Source organism: Apium graveolens, chromosome 6 (genome assembly GCF_009905375.1).
Source record: "Apium graveolens cultivar Ventura chromosome 6, ASM990537v1, whole genome shotgun sequence".
NCBI classification, from domain to species: domain Eukaryota; kingdom Viridiplantae; phylum Streptophyta; class Magnoliopsida; order Apiales; family Apiaceae; genus Apium; species Apium graveolens.
Genome location: NC_133652.1, coordinates 18681325 through 18707445, shown reverse-complemented (window position 1 = coordinate 18707445; position 26121 = coordinate 18681325). Strand labels below are relative to the sequence as shown.

Sequence of the window (26121 nt, the reverse complement as noted above, 5' to 3'; positions counted from 1 at the left end):
ATAAGGTTTTCTTGGGTCTGTGAACCTGGATGGATAGGTTCGTATGAAAAATACGAGTCTATAGGATTTCCACAGGTGCATGTCGATCTCAGGAAAGCTGAGCTAGTGTAGATCCTGTGAGGTTTTGCATAAGTATGGTCGGAGTGCGAGGTACTTGCACAAGGAATAGGGGCTTACATAGATGCTGTTAAGTTCAAGGACTTACGAGGATGTAAGTTCGGGTTCAAATACGAACCTTGGAGTAGGAATTGGAATGGTATTAGAGGAGGTCATAGGACTATAGAAGGTAGTAGAAAATCTAAGTGAGGTAATCCTGATCCTTTCTGATGTTTAATTTATTTTGTTAAATACTGTATGATTGCATGCGTAGAGTAGATCTAATAAGTTGATTAGTCATTATAGAACCTTGTAATTTATTTAGCAGTATGTTAAAAAAACTATTAGGTAAGTTTAAAAAAAACTTTGCGAGTAATGGTGAGTAAGCAAGCTTAGATTCAATGTTGTATATTAGGTTCGTATGTTGGCTTCAGCTTGGGGTATCCGTTTGGTGAGGTACCTCAAGAATGAAGCTATTGGTATAAACCTCGTTTTGACTTAACATCATTCAAAGACTAGATTAATATCCCATTAGTTTCTACCTGGCTAACTTTATTGGGATTTATAGTCACTATTAATAAAATCATGTAAGGTGTTCTTATGTATTGGAACTTGAGCCCTGGTTGCTGTTATGACTAGTTAAAAATAAGGGTACAATGAACAAATTAAAGTATACGTTCATTTTAAAAAAGATCATGCTCAGCTGAGGTATATGCGAAGGAGTTGAATTTTAGGGTAAACATCTGTTAGGTAATTTTCGAGAAAAGATAATATTGTAAAAGTTACAATAGAGTTGCGGGTGTATACCTACATCTTTAAAAAAAGAAAGCCTCGTATTTGCCTTTAAAAAGAAACTACAATTAAAATAAAAAATCTTTACTTTTAGAGAGGCATGTGCTAAAATAAGAGGTATATTGACGAATTAGTAACTGAACCATAAAAGCGTGTAAATACCTAGGTATGTTTTAGTATGTAAAATGGATCTGAAATAGACCATGAAAAAAAGGCTATTATTCATGTGGTATGATTTTGTTAAGCATAAGTTAACTTCATGAGTCAGGATTAGATGCAGACACTTAAAGGTAAAGATACCTAGAACGGTTGGAATTCGATGCTTAGGTTAGAGCCTAGGAGGCTCGGGGTGTAGGTATGGTTGAAGGAAACTCGAATTGGGTTAACTTTAAGTAAGAAATAACAGTTCTAGGGAGGAAATTCTTAGTGGGTATTCATTCAAAATAATAAAATATCGTAAGGCAATAGAATAGGTGTTGTAAGGTGCTAAAGGGTACCTTATGGTTTAGGTGTGTTTTTATCCACTAAAAGGCAATAATAGTAAGCAAAAATCTTTAAAAAGTTAATAGTAGAATTAGAAGGTAAAGAAAATGGATCCTAATATTACAACTAAGCGGGTTTTAGGTAAGTCTAAGCTGCATGTAGCCTAAGTATATGAACATGGGTTAAGGAGATTACAAGTTCTAACTTAGGTGTGCTCCTAAGAACCTTAAGCTACGCATATATGTTGTCTACTTCAGTAATGCATAAAGAAGTAAAATTTATAAAGCATGATTAAAATAAAAGTACGAAGGTAAGATTAAAGCAAGTTTAGGGGAAGGGGAGATCTAGTAGCATTACAACTTGTGAAGCTTTCTAAGGAGCCCACACCCTCATCACAAACAGTCTTGGTGTCAAACACCAGAAGGTTCAAAAGTTCATCTTAAAATAAGGTTCTTAATAAAAAGAAAAGGATACTTGACCATGGTAAAGGCAATCAAGGAGAGGCCGCTGTATCAATGGCCATCTTGATGATGGCGTCGATAGTAGGTTGACCGGCTAGAGGATCATCGGCGCACGTCTCAACTGGAGTAGTGGCGGCTGGGGCTTCATTCGAAGTAGCTATAGCTGTGGTCTCAGTAGGAATTGTCTTTTCAGCTTTGGCCACCTTCTCCGCTTGGATCTTCGCAGCATCTTTTGCAGCATCCTCGCCGAGCCTAGACCATTCCAAATCAGGGAAGACATCAATGGTGGATTTTATGAAGTCCTTCACCCACTGGCACATCCAGATTTATACTTTGCCTTCTTAGCGTCTAAAAGCATAGCTTTTTTATTATCCACCACAGATTGAAGCTTGGAGACTTTCAGCTCCAGCTCGTGGATCTTTCTAGCCAACTCGGCAACCTCCTCTTCTTTATCCCTGTTAAGGGCGACAACAGCTTGGTTCAACTGACCATTCTCTTTCAACAGCTTGGATTCAGAAGTTCTAATCTTGTGAAGGGTCTCAACAACTCTCTTTCTATCATCATCACGGGATTTCAGGGTGGTCTTCAATTATTTCACCTCATCTTCCAGCTTTTGATCCACGCGGATAGCTTCAGTGATCCGCTCTCCGTGCTTCAGCTGTAGGAACAAACTTTGGGCATTTGCAAGGGTAATCAGAGGTGCAGCTTTTCCCACCTTCAGCTTATCCCACTGGGCGATTGTCTCTTCTGGAACCTGGTTCTTGAGCATCTATGTCAGTAACTGAATTTTCCCGGTGCCCTCAACAACTGCACCACTCCTCAACTTTTTCCAGACTTAGAACGTGAGGCTCTTGCTTGGTCGATGGCGGACAGAGAAAGCTTCCTCTTCAAAGAGGTTCCAGATTTGTCTAGGGTCGAGGTGGAATGAGGAACCTTGGTGATGGGGAAAGATGCAATATGACTAACATCCTCTTCTTCTGAGCAGATATCTTCGTATTTGAATGTTTGCTTGATGCTGCGTGAATTCCAGAGGCCATTTTTGTAGTTCAAGTCAAGAGAAGGCGTTAAAAGATATAATAGGAATATGTACAGAAGTTTAAGATGACCAAAACAAAATAATATCGAAGAAAATAAGATGCATGTATTAACCTATCAGTTGAGAGTTCCTAGCTTCGTGAGCTGAAACCCCATTTGATACAAAACCACATTTTTCCAAATTTTCTTCAGCCAACAGACTGGTACCATCTCCTAGCTTGGAAGACAGGTTAAGTGCTCATTTAGCATGCCTTAACAGTTCGCCTTTTAGCGGGGACATCACAGGGGTCTCTACAGGAACAATCAAAGTGAAGGACATTACTTAAAGAAATAAAGGTTTCTTAAAGATTAGTTAGGAAACTGGGTTGTCAACTACTTACGAGGGGACAAGTTAAAGTCTTTCCTATAAGAGGGACATTCATAGTAGTATAAGAAATATTGCTGCCAACCAGACATTCCTCTCTTGTTTCCACCTATGCACTTACCTTCGTGAACTCCCCATCCAGCTAGGTAAAAGCTACCTGAACCTTTTCCCAATAGGTTTCAGCTAATAAAAATAGCTCAACTAATATGCGGGCAAAATGGCATCGAACTCCCTACGGTACAGGATGTACATGCACATGGTCATTCGGTAGGAATTTGGGGTGAATTGGAGGGGTGCAAGGTTGTATCTTTCTAACACTTCAATCAAAAAATGATGTAAAGGCATAGTTAGGCCAATTTTGAAATGGTGAGCCGACAAGACTGCATCAGGGATGGCCTGTTCAGGATCAAAGTTGTGGAATCTGTGACATCGTTCTTTCCTTGAAGAAATCACAAGGTGACATCCAGGGTTATAGGAAGCTAAAAGGTTGGCAAGTTTGACTCCATTCATGGAGGTGTCCAAATTATCATATAACAGGCCAGTGTGTCTGGAGGCAACGGAGTTGGTGTCGCTTTCTGTTAGTCGCTAAACACGCGCTAAAATTCATGCAAGTATACGTGATCGCAATTAATATATAATAAATTCTAGTTCGTTCCCATAGGGATCATCTGAGGTTAATTTTAATCAATGTATCTATGCTACACTAGTATGGTTATTATCCAATGCTAAGACAAATAACAAATTGAGGTGATTTATACTAAATTAACTAAAAGATTATACCAAAAACCTAAACTAAGATATTAAAAAGGTTTGAATAATATATGATACAAATATGGGATTCTAACTTCATTAAATACTTCATTCAATAGCCTCTTTGTTCTTAACCTTAGCATGTAATTGTGATGACACTAATCAGATAACACGAAACTGTATACGCCAACTTTCGTTTTACACATACAATATTACCAGACATCCACAAAAGAGATAGAAGTTGAATAGTCACCAATTATCTTAAGACCCTATTTGTCTATAGAATTTGACAACATAACGGTTTAATGCACAAGTTATCTTTTACAATTACATAAGGCAAATAAGATGGTTAAAATTACCTACGAATCATGCATATCTCATACATGAACCTATGCTACCATGGAAGTTCTAAACCCTTAAATTCACTTTCGCTTCATTAAAGATTAACACACTATCTTATAAGTTCGCGACGCTCATAAGACGATTAAGCACAACCAAACTAGGTATCATACAATCACCACACACTAAGGTATCAAAACGAATTAACTAAAGAAATCCATAAAAAAATCCGTTAGAACCCCACGATAATGATTAGCCCATAATCGGACTCATCGTCAACGTGGGTTCCGATGAAAGCATGGTATAATAAACGTAGTCTTTATAAAACAAATAATAAACAAAGTACGTAATTCAGAGTATTAGGTTCAACAAAATAAGAAACGAGCATCCAAGATTACAACTTAGAACAAATATTCACAAGAATAAACTAGATCGTCTTCGCCTTCGTTGAATTGTGCTATAGGTCTTCTTGTCGTCTTCTCCTTTGGCTCTGTTGTGAAAAACGTCTTTTTGTTGTCCTTAAATAGCAACCCAATTAATCCAAAAGCCCAGAAAAATAGTCTTCTATTTGAAACAGGAATCTGGAATTCCGACCTGGCGCGGCCGTGCGCTTCACCAGCACGGGCGCGCTGACATTCTGCTTCCCTGGCGTGGGCGCGCGCTAGCATAGCGCGGGCGCGCCGGTCTTTTGGAAAAACTGAAATTGCCTTCTTTTCTTGCTGCAATGAGTTGGTCTTCACGAGACTTTATTCCTTGGACACCATCCTAACACAACATTAGCATCAAATCAATGATAATTCACCTGAATTCTGGATTAATGCCTGAAATGCAAAAACACTAGAAAATACATTAAAATACCAACAACTTGAGTACAAATACACCAATTCAGAGCTTTATGGAGCGTTATAAAGTGTCATAAATGCCACTCAACACTTTCTGTGGCATCATTCTCGAGGTTCTCAGGGTCAGGTTCAACAACTAGGTATGGATCAAACGTAGGAGCATTGAGGGAAGGGTGGTTGCTTTTTTTTTCCTCAGAAATGGTCCAGTTCAAAGGGTTAAGATCCGCCTCTTCTAGTGGAGCTGGGGAAGGGGTGAAAGAGAAGTGTCCAAAGTCCAATCATGTATGATGCTTTAGGAATAACTTTTATGTAATCTATTTTGATTTCAATTATATTAATAAAAGACTTGTTTTATTTATATTACGGGCTTTATCTATTTAAGTGTTTAAATAAGATATACCATAGTTTAGAGTAAAGCTTTTATGGATTATGATGAGATCATAATAATGAGACATAAAAGATGATAACTCTGAACTTAAATAGTTCCCTGTCGTAGGATTAATAACTTGTAATTAGTAATCTGCAAAGATCGGTACATACTATGTTTGCTTCAATATGAAGGATGTCTGTTCTCATAGACATTTGTGTGGTGACACTATAGCTAGTATGTAGGTGCTTATTATAGAATAAGTTCATTGAACATAACTCGCACAATTGAACAACTGATGGAGTTCACTCACGTGTCAGTAGTTGTTCACATAATGATAGTTGTACAAGTGTCCTTAGACTTGAGGTCATCATAGTCATCTTGTGTACACCGAACTATACTTTTGTTTAGTTCTTAGTCTCCAAAGACAACAATAAGGGCTATTCCGGGTGTAGGAATTTATACACGAAGATAGTGAATGATCAATAAAGGATCTGCCCTTCTAGTGAAAGAAGAGACTATCCTATGCTATTCCACTTATGCTAGTTCAGGAATCTCTGGCCAGAGTGAAACAAATTAGAAAGAAGTTTCTAATTTGCATTGAATAGAACTAGGCATACCGAAGAGGAAAATATATGATTAAATTAGATCGGCTTGAAACGAGATCCATGCCTTGTATTTAATCGGGACATTGTAGGGTAGAATGAATTTATTGTACGATAACTATTCACTGAATAGGTTCTTGGTATTCTAAGAGTAAATTCATATTATCCGGATTGTCGCGATATATTGAGAAGTATCCTTCACGTTGTAGAATAAATATGATTAGTTTATTAATTATATTTAATAAATTAAAGAACTCATATAAATAATAATAAAATAGATTATTTATTTCTACTACCAGCTTTAATATTGAAACTACAGGGTCACACCATAAAGAGAATGATTTATTGGTGGAGGAGTTAAATTAATAATAGCCGGTCAATATTTTTTTTATGAAATAAATAATTGATTAGAAGTTTTTATAATTAATTAAATGTGATTTAATTTGTTATAAAATAATTAAGATGCTTTTTTAATATTATGAATTAAGAATTTATTTTGTGAAATTAAATTAAGGAGAGAATTATTTTATAAAGAGTTTAGAAAAATAATAAATGATTAAAAGGGGTTTTAATTATTAATTAATGGATTTATGCGATTATTCAAGATATGGGGTAAATAATTTTATGGAAAAATTTCAGCTGAAATTTTGTCTATAAATACACCATTATAAACCCTATTTGCCCAACCCTAATTTTTACAAAGAAAAAAAAAGAGGCAACCCTAATTCTCTCTCAGCCTCTTCCTCCCTCAATTACTTCGATCTCTTGGTGGATACCGGTAGAGTACTTCACACTTGAGGAGCAGCTGCTAGGAGTCTCTATCCTTCATCCTTGGATCACTTTTAAAGGTTAGTAATCGATCCATAACTATATTCACGAATCGTATGCGATTAATAAGGGTTTTATGCGATTTAATTGTTAACCATGCTTCCGTGTATATGATAAAACCCTTCATGGTATCAGATCGAATGTTGTATGTATCTAGATTCGTGATAAAAATTTCATAATTTTATTATGTTGTATGAAATTTTTATCGATTTATTCGTGTTTGCGGTTTTAATCAATTTTATTATGAATTAAATATAAATAAATTATAAAAATATTTTTTAATCCCGGAATATGATTCTACAATTATTGTAGATCAGTAGGATATTTGTTTCTGAATTTTTTGATATACAGAATATTTGTTTCTGATTTATGAAAGTGATTAAAAATTATTTTTTAACAAAACTAATAATCTGAATAATCATTGTAATGATTATTGTAATCATGGTCAATGACAACACGGAATTCCGTGTACTGAAAGTGTCAGATCTGAAAAGGACAGGCGGTACGGCAGTGTTAGCGGTTGTCCTTCTCACGTGGGGCGCGTGAGGCGCGTGGGGCGCGTGCGCGCCTCTCGCTGGGCGGCAACGAATAATCAATCTTGTTTTTGCTCGTACGGACGCGTCAAAACTCCGATTGAGACGTGTAAGGTACCGTTGGATTCGTTTTTTCGACACGCGCCTGCTGAGATTATTTAATATTTTTAATAAATTTACTTGTAAGTGATTATAGCCCTTAAAGTGTTTTTAATACTTCATTTGATAATATTAAATGCATGAATAATTCGTACAGTTGTATATAATTGCGCTACATATTATGACATGCCTAGATATATGTTCTTTTATACTTTTAGATGTGATATATGCTTGAGTTATCATGCGATGATAGATTTAGGTGAACTTAATTGATATAAGGCGTATGTTAGATAATCTAGGCTTAGTGGAAGTGTTCCATGATTATAATATAAATATTATGAATACAATCATGAGATTCTTATGTTTATGATACATAGAATGAAATATTTTTTGATGTTGGATATGGAAATTCTGGCTAGGCCGTTGGATTTTAAGCGGGACCGATGTGACCCCTCCGACCACCTGGGAATTATCCATTGTTATATCATTTTTTTATTTCGTTCAAGAAAAAGAGAATCTCTTTATAATTTGATTATGGTTGTAACATAATATTATCCATCATAAAATAATATCAAGTAGTAAATTGGCCAATGACATAACGAGATTGTGTCGGTCATAGCCTTCCAGCATAACAGAAAGTCGAGTTCTTATTTTGAGACATTGTCTTTTCGTGCTACAGCCGAGGGCTTTGTTTTGAGATTAAGAGATGTTTTTCTATCACATGAGATGTGTATGATAAATTGGGTTCCAATGGTCGTTACGTGCCACAACCGTGGGCTATTGGAAGTCTAATTTAATTATACAAGATGTTGGGTTTGACTTGATTTAAAATATTGAGTGAGTCGTGCTATAGACGAGACTCAATGATTCCAGAGGTTAAAAGATTATAGGGAATAACATAATATGTAATTGACAAGAGTTGTCTACCTATAGAATATCACATTGCATTTCGTGCCACAACCGAGGTGATGTAATGGAAAATAGGATCCTTATTCTCGCTAGCGTTATGAATGCTTAGTTATACATTTAGAGGGTTGTATAACATAGATTAAATAGTGGGAGCCACCAATGGATACAGACCCGATTTATATGGTGGAGTAATAATTGAATTATTTATGTGCTTATGTTGTTATATGTTTTCATTTTTAGATTTTATAGATATCATGTCTTCTGTATTATCATTCCGTAGCATACTTGATGCTAACAAGTTGACTGGTCCCAACTTTGCTGATTGACTTCGAAACTTGAGAATTGTTCTTAAGTCTGAGAAGATGGGATATGTGTCAAACTCACCATTGCCTAAAGCCCCCGATGATGATGCAACTTATCAAGAGCATCAAGAATATCGTAAATGGATAGATGAGGAAAATGTTATCCAGTGTATTATGCTGGCATCTATGAACCCTGAGCTTCAGAAGCAACATGAGCACATGGATGCATACACTATCCTAGTGCATGATGTGGAGGGGATGACAGCTCGATATGAGATATCAAAAGAGCTATTCCGCAGTAAAATGGCAGAGGGGACATATGTGAATGACCATGTGCTCAAAATGATCAATTTGATTGAAGGTTTGGGGAAACTTGGTTTTGCCATGGATGAGGAGCTGAGCTAAGACTTGGTCTTGAAATCACTTCCAAATTCATTAACGTAGTTTGTTGTGAACTTTCACATGAGTAAGATGGATGTCAGCTTGCCTGAACTCCATAACATGTTGAAAACTGCTGAGTCAAATTTTACTTCTAAGAAGAGTTATGTTCTTCTTATTGGAGAAGGCTCAACTTCCAAGAAAAGGAAGAGGACCTTTCCCAAGAAAAATAAGAAGATTGGTGAGAGTAAGCCTACTCCAGCAAAGGCTAATGTAGACCCCAAAAGCAATGTTGTTTGCTTCCACTATAACAAGGTGGATCACTGGAAGATAAACTGCAAGGCTCATCTTACAGAGTTAAAAAAGAAGAAGGCTAGTGAGACTACCCCTTCTGATTAAGGTATGTTCATGATCGAAGTTAATATGTCACTAAGTCAAATTTCTACTTAGGTATTAGATACCGTCAGTGGTTCTCATATTTGCAATTTGTTGCAGGGACTAAAGGGAAGTAGGACTCTTGAAGAAGATGAGGTGATTTTATGCATGGGAAATGGAGCAAGGTTTGCCGCCAAATCTGTAGGAACATTTAGTTTACATATGCCTACGGACAAAACTATTATTTTGAATAATTGTTATTACATTCCCTCTATTATGAGGAATATTGTTTCTATTCCTATGTTGGATTTGGATGGTTTTTCATTTATTATTAAGAATAATGAATGTTCTATTCTTAGAGATAATGTTCTTTATGGTTGTGGTACTTTAAATAATGGTTTGTATGGATGCGACTTAGAAAATAATTTACTTCAGATTGAACAAACTAATAAAAGAAAATGAGATGATGAAAATCTGACCTATTTATGGCACTGTAGGCTAGGTCATATTAGTGAGAAAAGATTACGCTCATTACACCATGATAAGTTACTTGAACCATTTGATTTTGAATCATATTCGGTATGCGAATCATGTCTCATGGGTAAGATTACCAAATCTCCATTTACTGGACATGGAGAGAGAGCTGCGGACGTGTTAGGCTTGGTACACACAAATGTATGTGGACCAATGTTAACACAAGCTATGGGAGGATTTTCATACTTCATTACTTTTACGGATGATAAATCTAGATTTGGATATGTGTATTTAATGAAATACAAGTCTGAAGCTTTTGAAAAGTTCAAAGAGTATAGATATGAAGCAGAGAAACAAACCAAAATGAGTATTAAAGTTCTTCGATCAGATCGAGGAGGTGAATACTTAAGTGGGGAGTTCCTAAGTCATCTCAAAGAAAATGGTATACTATCACAATGGACACCTCCTGCAACTCCACAATTGAATAGAGTTTCTGAAAGGAGGAACCGAACTTTGTTGGACATGGTTCGGTACATGATGAGCTGTACAGATCTTCCAGTATCCCTTTGGGTTTATGTCTTAGAAATTTCAACATATTTACTGAACAAGGTACCTTCTAAATTTGTTCCAAAAACTCCATATGAGATATGGAAAAGAAGGAAGCCAATTCTTAAACAGATTAAGATTTGGGGATGTCCAACTTCTGTCAAGAAAGTTGAACCTGAAAAGTTGGAATCAAGATTCATAAAATGTAGGTTTGTGGGATATCCAAAAGAGACTTTAGGATATTACTTTTACACCAAACAAAGGGTGTTTGTTTCCAGACACGCGACCTTCTTGGAGAAACAGTTTATCCTTGAAGGGAACAGTGGGAGCAAGGTTGAACTTAATAAAGTTTAAGAAGCACAACCTACAACGGTTCAAGAGGAAGTACCTATTCAGAAAGTACAACCTTCTGTAGAACAGCCCGTGCGTAGGTCAAATAGGGTGGCTCGTCAACCTGAGAGGTATTATGGCCTTGTCATTGAGAATGACAATGACTTGTCACTTATTGATGGAGAAGACCATATGAACTATGATGAGGCTATGAGTTGTGAAGACTTAGAGAAATGGCAGAGTTTCATAAAATCCGAAATGGACTCCATGTATGCCAACCAAGTGTGAACTCTGGTTGAGGTGCCTGAAGGTGTTAAGCCTATTGGGTGCAAGTGGGTATATAAGAGAACTATTGGAGCAGATGGCCAGGTGGAGACCTATAGTGCCAGGCTTTTGGAAAAAGGATTCAAACAAAGACAATGGATTGACTTTGATGAAACCTATTTGACGGTAGCCTTGCTTAAATCCATTCGGAGTTTGCTTGCGATTGCGGCTTACTATGACTATGAGATCTGGCAAATGGATGTGAAAACGACCTTCCTCAATGGGAAACTTGAAGAGGATGTGTATATGACACAACTAGAAGGATTTATTTCTAAAGGAAATGAACATCTAGTTTATAAGCTGAATCGATCCATATACGGACTGAGGCAAGCTTCTGGCACATGGAACGCCCGTTTTGATAGACAATCAAAGATTTTGATTTCATCAAAAATATGGATGAACCATGCATCTACAAGAAGGTTAGTGGGAGCGCGGTAATATTCGTAATACTGTATGTGGAAAACATACTTCTCATTGGGAATGATATACTGATGCTTTAATCAGTCAAAGTGTGGCTATCTAAGAACTTCACGATAAAGGACTAGGGAGAGGCATCTTACATTCTTGGAATGAAGATCTATAGAGATAGATCATAGAGAATTTTAGGCTTGACCCAAAGTGCATACATCAAAAAAGTTCTAAAGAGATATAGCATGGAAAACTCTAAGAAAGGACTCATTTCCATGAGCCATGGAGTTTCTCTTTCCAAGAAAATGTCTCCAAAGACATCTGAGGAGAGAGAGCGTATGAGTAGGATTCCTTATACTTCTGCAATAGGATCTATGGATCTATCATGTACACGATGTTATGTACTCGGCCTGATGTTGCTCACTCGCTTAGTGTGACAAGCAGATTTCAGTCCGATCCAGGTGAAGAACACTGGAAAGCGGTGAAAAACATCCTGAAGTACTTGAGAAGGACTAAGGAAATTTTTCTTGTTTATGGTGGTTCTGAGTTGAAAATAAAGGGGTATACAGACTCTAGTTTTCAGTTAGAAATATATGATAGTAAATCCATGTCAGGGTATGTGTTTACCCTAAATGGTGGGGAATTTAGTTGGAAGAGTTCCAAACAGTCAACGACGGCTGACTCCACAGCGGAAGCAGAGTATATAGCTGCAAGTGAAGCTGCAAATGAAGTTGTTTGGATGAAGAAATTTGTTTCTAAGTTGGGAGTTGTTCCTAGCATAGAAGAGGCAATAGTGTTGTATTGTGACAACAATGCAACAATAGCACAAGCTAAGGAACCAAGATCTCATAAGAATTCCAAGCATGTCTTGCGGCACTTTCATCTAATTAGGGAGATTGTTGAAAGAGGAGATGTCAACGTCAAGAGAGTTGACACACATAACAACATAGCAGACCCTTTAACAAAGCCACTTTCTCAAAGTCACTTTGACCGTCATAAAGACAAGATAGGTATTAGATACCAGAGTGATTGGCTTTAGTACAAGTGGGAGATTGAAAGAGATGCATCCTAAGTGCAATCATGTATGATGATTTAGGAATAACTTTTATGTAATCCATTTTGATTTCAATTATATTAATAAAAGACTTGTTTTGTTTTTATTACGGGCTTTATCTATTTAAGTGTTTAAATAAGATATACCATAGTTTAGAGTAAAGCTTTTATGGATTATGATGAGATCATAATAATGAGACCTAAAAGATGATAACTCTGAACTTAAATAGTTCCTGGTTGTAGGATTACTAACTTATAATTAGTAATCCGTAAAGATCGGTACATACTATGATTGCTTCATTATGAAGGATGTCTGTTCTCATAGACATTTGTGTGGTGACACTATAGCTAGTATGTAGGTGCTTATTATAGAATAAGTTCATTGAACATGACTCGCACAGCTGAACAACTGATGGAGTTCACTCACGTGTCAGTAGTTGTTCACATAGTGATAGTTGTACAAGTGTCCTTAGACTTGAGGTCATCATAGTCATCTTGTGTGCACCGAACTATAGTTTGGTTTAGTTCTTAGTCTCCAGGGACAATAATAAGGGTTATTCTGGGTGTAGGAATTTGTACACGAAGATAGTGAATGCTCAATAAAGCATCTGCCCCTTCTATTGAAAGAAGAGAATGTCATATGTTATTCCACTTATGCTAGTTCAGGAATCTCTGGCCAGAGTGAATGAAATTAGAAAGAAGTTTCTTATTTGCATTAAATATAACTAGGCGTACCGAAGAGGAAAATATATGATTAAATTAGATAGACTTGACACGAGATCCATGCCTTGTATTTAATCGGGACATTGCAGGGTATAAGGAATATATTGTACGGTAACTATTCACTGAATAGGTTCTTGGTATTCTAAGCAGTGAATTCATATTATCCAGATAGTCGCGATATATTGAGAAGTATCCCTCATGATGTAGAATAAATATGATTAATTTATTAATTATATTTAATAAATTAAAGAACTCATATAAATGATAATAAAATGGTATTATTATTTATTTCTACTACTAGCTTTAATATTGAACCTACAGGGTCACACCATAAAGAGAATGATTTATTGGTGGATGAGTTAAATTAATAATAGCCGGTCATTATTTATTTATGAAATAAATAATTGATTATTAGTTTTTATAATTAATTAAATATGATTTAATTTATTATAAAATAATTAAGATGCTTTTTTAATATTATTAATTAAGAATTTTATTTGTGAAATTAAATTATGGAGAGAATTATTTTCTAAAGAGTTTAGAAAAATAATTAATGATTAAAAGGGGTTTTAATTATTAATTAATGGATTAATCAAGATATGGGGTAAATAATTTTATGGAAAAATTTTAGCTGAAATTTTATCTATAAATATACCATTATAATCCCTATTTGACCAACCTTAATGTTTACAAAGAAAAAAAAAGGAGGCAACCCTATTTCTCTCTCAGCCTCTTCCTTCCTCAATTGCTTCGATCTCTTGGTGGATACCGGTAGAGTGCTTCACACTTGAGTAGCAGCTGCTATGAGTCTCTATACTTCATCCTTAGATCGCTTTTAAAGGTTAATAATCGATCCATAACTATATTCATGAATCATATGCGATTAATAAGGGTTTTATGTTATTTAATTGTTAACCATGCTTCCGTGTATGTGATAAAACCCTTCAAGGGGAGCGTTTGACTGCGATCATGGAACGCTCAGGGTTAACAACTTTAACTTTTGAGCGGGTCCTAGAGCTGACTGTTTTAGGAGGTGCGGTTGGTGTGGAGCTGATGTCAGACAGGTTAATGGGGAAGCTTCTTTCGTCATGGATCGATGGGAGCTATCAACTGCGGATCCACTTGACATCTGCAAAGGTGCAAGGCAGAGTGAGCAAAACCGCAGGCTATTCCCTTGGAAACAAAAGGTATATGAACTCCCAAGGGGTTAGGAAAACATGGAACCTCGTCACGAGACAAGAATGGGTTAAACTGGAAGTCTGTGATTCAGGGGCTCATAGTGAACCTACCAAGGTTTAAAGGAAGTTCATCTAGACAATTGATCGAGCAAGTTAGAGGTGTGAGAGTATGCTCACATAAGCTTCTGGGATTACAACCCAGTCCAGGTTTTAGATGAACAGGTGTAGATTCTCATGCTAACCTAAAGGGTATGTAACCTAAGGCAACCGTAAACAGATTAAGCATACCAATGGTCTCAAATTGACATGCGTATAAAGACTACGGTGTTAAGAGATTGGGGAGGCAGAGCTCTAAATTGAATCCTATGCGTGCATAAAAAAATAACAAACAAGCAGATACCGAATCACAAGCAAGGCACATGGAGCCACGTGTTTGTGTTTGAGAAGATGAATAGACACAAAGGGCTAATGAAGCATTACAAAAGAGAATCAAGTATCATAAAAGTCATGACATGATAGCATAACCAGGTATAATGACACAGATTAAGGATAACATCACAGTCACATGTATGCATGTGGATATAAACTAGGATCTGTATATGCAAATGGTGGTTATAAATCGAACATGCATAGAGGGTTTCACTTCAGTACAAGTTTTAGAAAAGGACAGATAAAAGAGATTAGTCATTACCTTGATTTGATGATTGATACGAGGCTTGAAACTAGAAGGTTGAATCGCCGGAATCTACACCGTCGAGAAAGCTTACAGTGACGGGAAGGTGAACAGATATGCGTGTATGAGTAGCTTAGGGATATTAAAAAGAAAGAAAAGAAGAGACTCAGTGTTTATATAGGTATAAGAAGCAGAAGAGTTGCTTGCGACATGGCGCATTTCCGTTGGTCAAAGGAAGGAGGCCTTGGGAAGGGGTGTAACTACTCACGTATACCAAGGGAAATTGAAGGGTTTTAGTCCAGTTTGAATTATTTTGAATGCTAGGAAGCTAAGTTCTATTTGGATTACAACATCAATACAAATAATTAGCTAACTGAATAATTAATTCGGACCTTTGGATATATTCAGTTGAAACGGGAATGGAATCTCGGGATGAGTTACGTGTTATTGGCTCAGACTGAATAAAAGAAATCATGGTGGGGATTCATGAGAGAATTAGAAGCTCAAGCAATGAGGAACCTCATAGAGTTAAGGTTTTGGAAATAACATAAGGATTTATAGGTTCATGTTTGAAGTTAAAGCTCCGGGGAGATGTCCATTCAAAGCAGATGAATGTAACTACATATAGGAGTTATGAGCCTAATGATATAAAGGTCTTATGTAAGGAAAGTTGACTTTGAAAGTTTTGATACAATGAATGGGATACATTTTAAGAGCAGGAGTTATATAAAAATTGGAAACTATAACATGTGGGTTGTTACTGGGTTTATGGTTTAACCCAGGGTTATATAGGTAAAAGGTTATAGGTACATTTGAGGAGTAGGAGCTCCAATTAGTTAAACATGTGATATTGGTTGGTCAAGGGGTTATTCTAGTTCCTCTTGAATTCAATACTACAAGGAACCGAGGGTAGTTGTTATGCCCAAAATCTTGCATGGGTTAGATTTAAGGCCCATAAAGGGATTGGAATTGATTATTATGAAAAAATGCAGGTTTTGATGAGGTTCTTTGCTCCAAGGATCATGGTTTTGGAGGTACTTGCACCAAGGTGCAGGGATCTTGGTCTAACAGTAGCTGACCAGGAGGTTCAGTTGACTGTAAACAGGTCTGTAGGGTCATAGAAGGTATTGAGATACATCAGGAATAGGTCATTGTATGTCGGTGAGGTGCTGGAAGCACCTGGATAGGTAAAAGGATGGTGAGGTGCTGATGCAGGAGTTTCAACATACCTCAGTTAATAGGAATAGCGTACATCGACTGGCAGAGGTAGTCTTCAACTAGGACTGTACCTCGTGGAATATAGGAAAACAACCCTTATCTACACGAAATGGACTGTTAATGGGATTCTATCTCCACAAAACGTGATTAACCTTGATAACTAAAGGATAAATACGTAAATTAATGGAGATCATATCTCAGTAATGGATTAAAGTGGGTTTCTAAGAGTCCAGCCGCACCCGGACACTGAACCTCATCTGGAAACAGTTGGATTAACTGTAGAGCTGGTTTTGGCTTATCAAAACATGGATTATTGGCCAAGGAATGGAGTCCAGCCCTGTAAAATTACATTGAACTTGATCACTATATATAGGGTATATAGGCAATTGACAAAGGGGTTTGAGTATTCACTTTTTGCATATTGGCACGTATGACTATGATTATTTTCCAAGTACATTTGGCAGGATTCGAAAAGGAATTTCGATGTCATTTTGCTTGGTTCTTTGCTAACTCCGTTCATTAATCATACAAAAATACAGCTTTATCTCTGCTGTTGAACCTCTGTTCAACGGCAGCAGCAGCTTATAATTACCTGAAAATTAAAGGTAATTATGTTATTTAACCACGATAAATCTGGAGTGTTATAATTAATTTTCTCTCGTCAATGGCATTAACTTTATTCACAACCTTGGATTGGCTTGTTTTTAAATGTCTTCGTTTTGTAAGGATTATGCTGGCCGAAATTTAAATAATTTGACTTTCAAATTTTAAGTTAAGAAAATTTGAATAAAATCGAAGGATTACACAAATAGCAATTAAATAAACAATGGGGCCAGTCACCGGGTCTCCTTGCTCATGTGGACGCCCATGCCGGGGGCATGTGGTGTTTAGCTTGATTTTGAGAACGAAGGGGTGTGAAGATTCAGTTATATCAAAATTCCGTGTACATATGTTCATTAATTATTCTGGATGTGAGATACTCCCTCCGTCTCAAAATACAAGTTTTTTTAATTTTTTTACAGATATTTTAAGATGAATAAAAATGATAGTTCCATAAATTATTTTTCAAATTTTCTTTTTATAACTAAAAATATACATAATATTAAATTTTAATTTAAGAAAAAAATATTTAAAAAAAAGTATGTTAAACTATGACTTTTATACACCTTAAAATACGGTAAAAAGTCAAAAACTTATATTTTGGGTAATGTGATCGAGTTATCAACCTCCAACTAGAGGTAGGGTTATATATACAAGTTTGTTTGTCAAAAGACAAGGGAAACAAATTGCAGTGAAGGTTGTGTCAATCTTAACTTGAATCTTCAAGAGCTTCTCGCCAAATAAATCCCTCTATACAAGTATAGTTTGTAGAAAAAAAATCATTTGTGTGGGAAGAAAGTTTTATCGCAAGCTATTAAAAAAACTATTTTTTTGGCAAAAAAAAAAACTATTTTTAAAATTTACAGTATACCTTCAAATTTGTTATTTGATTGAACTGTAATGATAATTTTTCAACTTCTGAAAACATTTTTTTAAAAACCTCTATCATGTATATATGATATTTTTTGTTAATATTTTTCTCTTGTAATAATTTCTCTACCATAAATACAAATGTGTTAATTTTAGTATTTCAGGTAAACTATTTAGATTTTAAAAAAATTATATTTAGTTTATAGTTATGTTTCTTCAATTAAATTTAACAAAAGTTAAAAAAATAGTAAACAATTTGTTTTTTGCACGATACCACCTAAAAATAAAATTATACAAATATAATTTGATTTTCCGTTTTTCCTTTCCAGATTATAATAATTTTAAATATTATTATACATATTTTTTAAATTTATACTAATCCAATGTTTCGTGTGAGATTTGGATACATGGGCCATAATTTCCTTCACGCATTTTATTTGATATGAAGATGGGCTTGTTAATAGAAAAAAGGGCCTTCGACTGGATTGGTATAAATTGTGTTGCACAGGTACTGGAGTCTCCTGTAGATCTAAATCGGTTATCATCTTTCAAACAACACCGCCGTAAAAAGCGCATTAAGCCGATGTTTAAGGATGATTTAAGTGAAATCGGAAATATAAATGCTTAAATTAATGCAAAATCGAATATATAAGCGTTTATTAAAGTTTAAGCGGATTTTGACCGCTTAAGAAGTCTTTGGCAAATTAAGTGGGGAAATAAAAATAATTAAAAAAAATAAATATTATTTTTTAAAGAGTTGTAATTTAATATTTTACTTTTAATTTTTAAGTTGATTATAACTTTATGAATGATGATTGTATTGGTTATTATAATATGTGAATATTATCTCTTTATTCAAAAAATACTAAATATTTTTAATATATACATATTTATTTATTAATTAATTTATAATCCAATTAACGGTCCGCTTAAGCGTCTGTTTTAGCGCTAGAAGGTGATCTCACAGTCCGATTTGCACTTTTTACAACACTGTTTTCGAGTTTTAACTAATTTCTTGAGGATTTTATGGGAGCATGTTTATTAAATATTTACATATTTGTTTATTTTTATTTATAATTCGATTAACGGTCCACTTTTAAAACCGCCTAAGCGTCGATTTAGTGCTAGAAGGTGACCTCACTTAGGTCTGATTTGCGTTTTTTACAACACTGCTTTCAAATTTTAACTAATTTCTTGAGGATTTTTTGGGAGCATGTTTAATAATCAATTTATTTATTGTCATTTTTATTTTATAGAGAATTTTAATTGGTAAACCATTAAAAACTTATCATGCTCCAGAAAAACCGCATTGTAAAATTGATTGGATGAAAACTATTGGTATCTCATTTTTTAAAATTTTAATTCTTAACGCAATGTAAAAAGTTTTTTTTGTTAATCGATTACACACGCACACCTCATGAGTCGAACTCTTGACATCCCGTAATGGGTTCTAGAGCTCAATATTCACTATCATTTTTATTTTATAGAGAATTTTAATTGATAGACCATTAAAAATTTATCAGGCTCCAATAAAATCGCATTGTAAAATTTGATTCGATGAAAACTATTGGCATCTCATTTTTTTAAATTTTAACTCTTAACGCAATGTTAAAGTTTTTTTGTTAACTATTTACACACGCATATCCGGGAGTCGAATTCTGACACCCCGTAAAGAAAATAAGAATTTAACTGCTGAATCAATACTTGGGGAGCCAATGTTAAAGACTTTAATACATGTTTAACTATAGATGTCCATGTAAAATACATGAACTGTTTGGTGAATTTTATTTTTAACGAGACAAGTTTTTTTACCAGTTTGATGAATTTGAAGGATCGTTTGTTAATTTATTACAATATTATAGATTGTCTTAAACTATCTAGTTAAACTAATCACTTTTTAGTATTTAGTTTCGGAAACAATTCCCAAACTTTAAAATGTCAGGAAAATATCTAACGAAATTATATCCAATATTGAAAAAGAACGCGCCAAGTAAAAATTTCAAGGAAATGATATAAATTAATAAGTCAGTGGTTACTTCGAGTCCTCAACACACAACTTGAAGGCTGAAATACGCATTATTACAGAGAGTTGCAATACGATACTATCTCTTAAATTACCTAGATTCTTGACATGTAACTTAGTTTGAAAAAAAATAGTAAGAAAAAAGAAGAAGATAGATTGTGGAGAGGATCGCTGCCCATCCCGAAATAAGAAGTGATGCTGATAAAGATTGATCTGAGTTGGGCAAAGGTCTTCTGTAGTATGGAAACCAAGGCACCATATTATCTGGCGGCGATGGTGCATTAGTGGGATTATATGGCTGAAGATTATTTGGACTGGCTGGAGGGCCTGCAGTAGTGAGTTTATTTGGTGACGGAGGGCTATTTGGACCGGCTGGAGGGCCTGCAGTAGTGAGTTTATTTGGTGACGGAGGGCTATTTGAACTGGCTGGAGGCCCTGGTGTTGGAATTGCAGGTGGAGAGTACCGACATGGGTCAGGACACACCTGGGAGGTGACGGTTGCTATATGAATTATAGATATCAAGAGGGTGATGATGATTTGTTTGCAATATGAATTCATATTGGGTTGAGAAAAATATGTTGCAGGAAGATCGGCATGGAAGGCTTATAGAAGAGTATAATGAAATGAGTAGTGTGCAAGGAAACAAAAGAATAAGGGGATTGTTGATTAGCTGAAAAAAAGAACAAGGGGATTGTTTTGTTTGGTTGGTAAGAATAAGAATAGAAAACAATATATAGAGTTATAGAGAATTAACATCAGGCAAGTAAATTAAGATGGAGTTAACTCATATATCTGTCATGTTTTCATGTAAATATGAGCGGCATGAAACATGAGCTTACATGGCAATTGACATGATACTTACAAATAAATGAATCATAAATTATTTTAATCTAGCCTTGAATATTTAAAACTTAATTAAGAGTATGAATTATTAAATTAAATGAAATATTTTATTTATTTGTTGAAATAAATCATTATTTAGAAAATCAAGATGTTACATATATAGAACTCAATTCTCAAAAATATTCTCACACAAAATGCATAAAATAGTATGTTTATAATTTATTTTTGAAAATAGTTTTGAAGAAAAATGAAAGTCACATAGGTGTAAGGAAAGTATAAACAACTTCTCCAATTTAATGAGCAGTTATAATCAAAATTTGTTATAAAAAATATAAAATTTCAATGTCTAAAAATAAAAGGAAACTTTTATTTCCAGAACAACATGTATGCACATAAACAACTCTTGGAAAAAAAGTATTTTCTCATTTTTTATCATAAAAATAAAAAAAAAACTGTTCTGAAAATAACACTTTTCAAATAAAAAAAAACTATTCTGGGATAACCGGTGGCGGTAGGTGTATTTTGAATCGTTTAAATCACTATTTCGGAATGGTAGAAATAGAATATGCTTACTCCTGGGAGTTTTGTAGATAAAACATTAAAACCCATCAAAATAAACAGGTCTTATTTTCTTATATTCGCCGTTAAAAAATAACCCCATTTTCTCCATTTTTATTTCTTCACAAGCATGTTCATATCCACCAATCTCATCGCCACCAGAACAACGATTCTCATACTCATCTTAACCTTCTCAATCTCAATTCAATCATCTTATTCTAAAGACGCTCACGTCATCAACTTCCGATCACCTAATCTCTACCCCGAATCATTCGCCTGGGACCCATCCTCTCAGCACTTCATCATCGGCTCTCTCCGCCGCCCTACGCTCCAATCCGTCTCTGACGCCGCCGTCGTCGATACTCTCATCTCCGACACCTCTCTTCCTCCTAATTCAGCCTTTCTAGGCCTCGCCGTCGACACGTATTTCCGGCGAATCGTCGTCGCCGTTCACTCTCCGTCATCTCCCGCCGTCGCCGCCTACAATCTCCGAACCGGTGATCGCATCTTCCTCACGCTCCTCCCTGACTCCAACGCTACCTCCACCACCGCCGGCGCAAACGACGTCGCCGTTGATTTCTCCGGCAATGCTTACGTCACCAATTCCGCTTCAAATCTCATCTACAAAGTCAATAAAGACGGCGAGTATTCCGTTCTCTCACGATCTCCGATATTTTCGCAGTCCGCAGTTGATCCAAACACGCCGTACAGCTCGTGCGGTCTAAACGGTGTCGTTTATATCAGCAAAGGCTATCTATTAGTCGTCCAATCAAATACAGGCAAAATGTTTAAAGTCAACGTTGACGACGGTTCAGCACGGACGGTTCTTTTAAATAAACCGTTAAACGGAGCCGACGGAATGGCCGTTAGAAGAGACGGCGTCGTAGTGGTTGCGTCAAAAGAAAAGGCGTATTTCATTAAGAGCGATAGTAGTTGGAGCGAGGGTGCAGTTTTTGACGAAACTACCCTCGATGCAGATCGGTTCGCTAGTGCTGTAACAATAGGTGGAGATCATAGGGTATATGTGTTATATGGTCATATAGAAGAGGGCATAATGGGAAATACGGAAAGAGAGGAGTTTGGGATCGTTGAGATCGAGTCAGAGAAAGAAAGTAAAGAAGATTCGGTTTGGATATTTGTTTTGATTGGGTTGGGCTTGGCTTATTTTATGTTTTGGAGATTTCAGATGCGCCAGCTTGTCACTAACATGAACAAGAAGAATGCCTAGAGTGTTTTTTTTTTCTATTTGTATTTATTATAGTTTTTTTGTATTCCAATGTTTTCAGGTTTTGTTAATCATATACACGAAAATACTGGACAACAGTTTTAGATATGTAGTTTTGATTTAATGGATACTGATAAAATACTGGACAACAGTTTTGGATATGTAGTTTTGATTTAATGGATACTGATAATTTTGTTCCTTGGTGTGTCAGCTCTCAACCATTGTGTAATTGTGTGTATGTTTTTAAAGTTTTTGTATAAAATTAAAAATGGTCAATATCGGAATTTTATTATTTCTTTCTTTTTTTGGATGTACCTACTTAAGCCAGATGAAAGAAAAGTAGCACGGTTCCGTAGCGAGATTGAAAAATCACTTTCTTGTTACCCACCGAAATTTGAACACTTCAAGCCCTCACTAGGGTTTGGGAGTATCCCTCTCAACCTAGAACCGAGATTGAAAATTCACTTTCTTATTACCCACCGAAATTTGAACACTTCAAGCCCTCAACTGGGATTTGTGAGTATCCCTCTCAACCTATATCTCAATCTAGGTTCAACAGGTATACCTCTAAATCACAGGTATATTTACCTTTGCAGAAGTTTAAAGTATAAACGCACGAGAGGTTTGAATTCTCAATATCTTGTAAAAATTAGGCCTTGCTCCAGAATTTTTTTAGGGAAGCAAGTTTCCATTCATCCCATTTTTGGAGCGAAGATGTGTCAAATTTTCATTTATTACCACTTGTTTTCATTTTTTTTAAAAACTCGGGAGCACAACTACGAGAGGAAATGAAAGTACTTTAGTTATCTTACACTTGTTTTCTTACCTTTTTAAAACTCGGGAGTAAGGGATTAACACGGGAACAAAGAGATACTGGTATATTTTAAGCAAATAAAATATATTGTATTTTGTACAGTCGATACAAAAAAACAAAAGCTGCATCACAAACACAAAATGATATGGCATTTTGTATTACCATATAAATACTTTTACAAAACATTCTGATTACACTGGCATTTTCGTTATTTCGATTCTGGTTGCTACAATTTAGAAGGTTACAACTTTTCTAATTTCCTGCCAAACATGAACATCAAGTTAACTATTATCAGTATTGATTATGTGAAACACTGACCTCAACAACAGAGTCTGATGCAGGGGTTGAAAAAGGTGATACGGAAGGTGGGGTAAGAGCTTTTTCTTTTTCCTCCTCCATCGGTGGAGAAGTTTTTTCTTCAGTCTCAGTATTTGGATTTGATAAACCAGCTTTTTCCCTTAGCATTTTAAGCTTTTCAAATATTTTCCTCTTGATCTCAGGTTTAATAACACGTGCTTCAGCAGGAACAGGTGAAATGATAGTAATGGTGGCTAAAGAGGAAATAGCTAATTGCATTGCCATGTTTCTTCGCGAAACAGGGGTCAAGGATTTCAATGCCTGCTCTTTTTGTATTTCTTTGCTTCTCACCTGTGGAAACAACAGATTAGGGCTAACTTTGTTAGTAAAAAGAGATAATTTTTTTTATTGGTGTCGGACAATATCGATTTCTAAACTAAATCATTTTAATTGCACAGGCGGATTATCCGCACTGTAGTCTCATAGTCATATAAATAACACGATTCTAAACCTTGCTGACATAGATGAACCACTATAATAAATATAAACAGTCTTCTACAGAATTTGCCCATACCACTCGCTAGCTATTTGTGCTTAGTTTAATGCTATTTATGAGTTATGACATTGAACTCATTTGTAACCTTAAACAGAAAATAAAATATAAGAAGAATCACCACTTAATGCGATAAGTCGTCATGTAGCACAATTCTATAGGAAAGAACAAGCAGTCTCGAGGTTGTAATAGTATCACATAGTAACAAATTTGGATTTGTAAAAACATGAGATCGGTATTACCACTTTATATAGATGCACCAAGAATACAAGAACGTGACATTCATTAATTTTAACGATACAAGTTCAATAGAGACTTGAGCCCAACTTAACGCTGATGTCTTAATGTGTTATGTCCCAACCTAGTAGGCAGCAGAATGAAAAAATCAGAAGCTACTTGGCGTTAATTGCATCTTAAGCGAAAAAGCAACTCCTTGCATTTTAACTTTGGTGCAAACATCAGAACATAGATGTTTCATAGCCAAGATACAAGTAGTCACGAAAGCCATATCTTGTTCTTGAGAAGTAGCCAAATTTATAGGGCAACAAAAGTTTTCTTAGTTCATTTGAACCTGGATGGACCAAGTGGTGGATTTAGCACAGAAACTTACAAAGAATTCAAGTAGTTTAGCTACTTCGAACTGTAATCACTTTGCAACAGGTATTTAAGCTCCTAATACAAAAAGGGTAATTTTACTTGATCTCCTTTTCGTTCCCAAGCTCCACTCAGTTGGGAATAAGCGTATTCATTATACAAGCTTTGAATTCTAAACCTGCAAGTTACTAAAAGTTCTACAAACTATATTAGGTCCCATCTTCTCTTGTTCTAGTCCTGGAGCCAATATCTTATGTTTTATTTATAGATAAGCCATAAGACAGTAATGTCTAGTCCTGGCACTATAACTTTCATTAATAAGGTTAACAATGAGGAGGAATTTCGGAATAAAATAAAGTGTCAACCATATTTTTAAGTTATGTACTAGAGTAGCCTTCATACTTCCTAATCAATTAAATCAATTTAGCACTCTGTTTGGTCGAAATAATTGAAATGAGGCCAGGACGAAACGAAATGTGAACAATTTTACCACTCTTAAACTTTTTTCCGTAGATGTTTAAACTAGAATTCAATCCTACTAAACTAAAAATGAGTGCTATACGTTGACTACAAGTCTACAATGTTGTGAGTTGTGACCATTTCTTTCTTTTACACCTAAACAGGCAAGTGAGGCTTTAAATTTATAACTAACTAAATACAAATTGAAATAAATCAATCACAAATTATGATAAATAGGTTAGTTGGAACCTGGATAGGAAGATCCGCAGCTCGTTTAGCAATAACTATACTTTGAACTTTCCCGTCGGAGTAAGTTGAGGCGATGACCGGAGATGCAGCAACCCTTGCCAGATTAATGGAGGAATACGCCGACGCCATTTGTCAGCCAGATTAACGGCTGTGATTTGGCTGCGAGTGTTGGGAATTTCGGATTTGTATTCCAAATCCTCCTTTGGATAACCGGTAATTGAAGTGCTCCCGGTTACTCATAATTATTTACAGTACTTACAAGTAGCTTGAGAAGTGTGATAGACTAATAGACGAAACTACCCTCAATCCAACAACCTCTCGTTATGATCTTTGTAATTATTGGCCTCTTTTGTTTCGATGTAATAACTTGAAATCCCTTATAATCAAAAATAGTTACGGCATTTGGTTCGTTGTATTTTAGAATCGGTCTTTCTAATGTGTGTCAAGGGCACACAATAAGCACTAATTTTCATGAGTTTGATGAATTTTTATTGATGGAATTGTTGTAAATGCAGGGGTCCATCGATATTTATGATTAGAGGACCAATCA

General features: G+C 35.5%; 3 protein-coding genes across 3 annotated transcripts; 2 read left to right on the top strand and 1 right to left on the bottom strand.

Moving 5' to 3' along the window:
• Window positions 1-8865: 8865 nt before the first annotated feature.
• LOC141664708 (uncharacterized) lies at window positions 8866-9210 on the top strand. The gene has a single exon (XM_074470662.1). It carries the CDS (start codon window positions 8866-8868, stop codon window positions 9208-9210), a length of 345 nt encoding a protein of 114 aa, XP_074326763.1.
• Window positions 9211-21348: 12138 nt separating this feature from the next.
• On the top strand, window positions 21349-22802 carry LOC141667902 (uncharacterized). The gene has a single exon (XM_074474544.1). It carries the CDS (start codon window positions 21511-21513, stop codon window positions 22606-22608), a length of 1098 nt encoding a protein of 365 aa, XP_074330645.1. The 5' UTR covers window positions 21349-21510; the 3' UTR covers window positions 22609-22802.
• Window positions 22803-23464: 662 nt separating this feature from the next.
• LOC141668921 (uncharacterized) lies at window positions 23465-25819 on the bottom strand. Its single transcript, XM_074475985.1, has 2 exons — window positions 25572-25819; window positions 23465-24067 (listed from the first exon to the last, which is right to left on the bottom strand). The coding sequence occupies exons 1-2, from the start codon at window positions 25698-25700 to the stop codon at window positions 23711-23713; spliced, it is 486 nt and encodes a 161-aa protein (XP_074332086.1). The 5' UTR covers window positions 25701-25819; the 3' UTR covers window positions 23465-23710.
• Window positions 25820-26121: the final 302 nt, after the last annotated feature.

Excerpts from the sequence above, each read along its gene's own strand:
- LOC141667902 (XM_074474544.1), top strand. The coding sequence starts at position 21,511 with ATGTTCATATCCACCAATCTCATCGCCACCAGAACAACGATTCTCATA.
- LOC141664708 (XM_074470662.1), top strand. The coding sequence starts at position 8,866 with ATGGGATATGTGTCAAACTCACCATTGCCTAAAGCCCCCGATGATGAT.
- LOC141668921 (XM_074475985.1), bottom strand. The coding sequence starts at position 25,700 with ATGGCGTCGGCGTATTCCTCCATTAATCTGGCAAGGGTTGCTGCATCT. Across the intron at positions 24,068-25,571 it reads CTGCGGATCTTCCTATCCAG|GTGAGAAGCAAAGAAATACA; the intron begins GTTCCAACTAAC and ends TTGTTTCCACAG.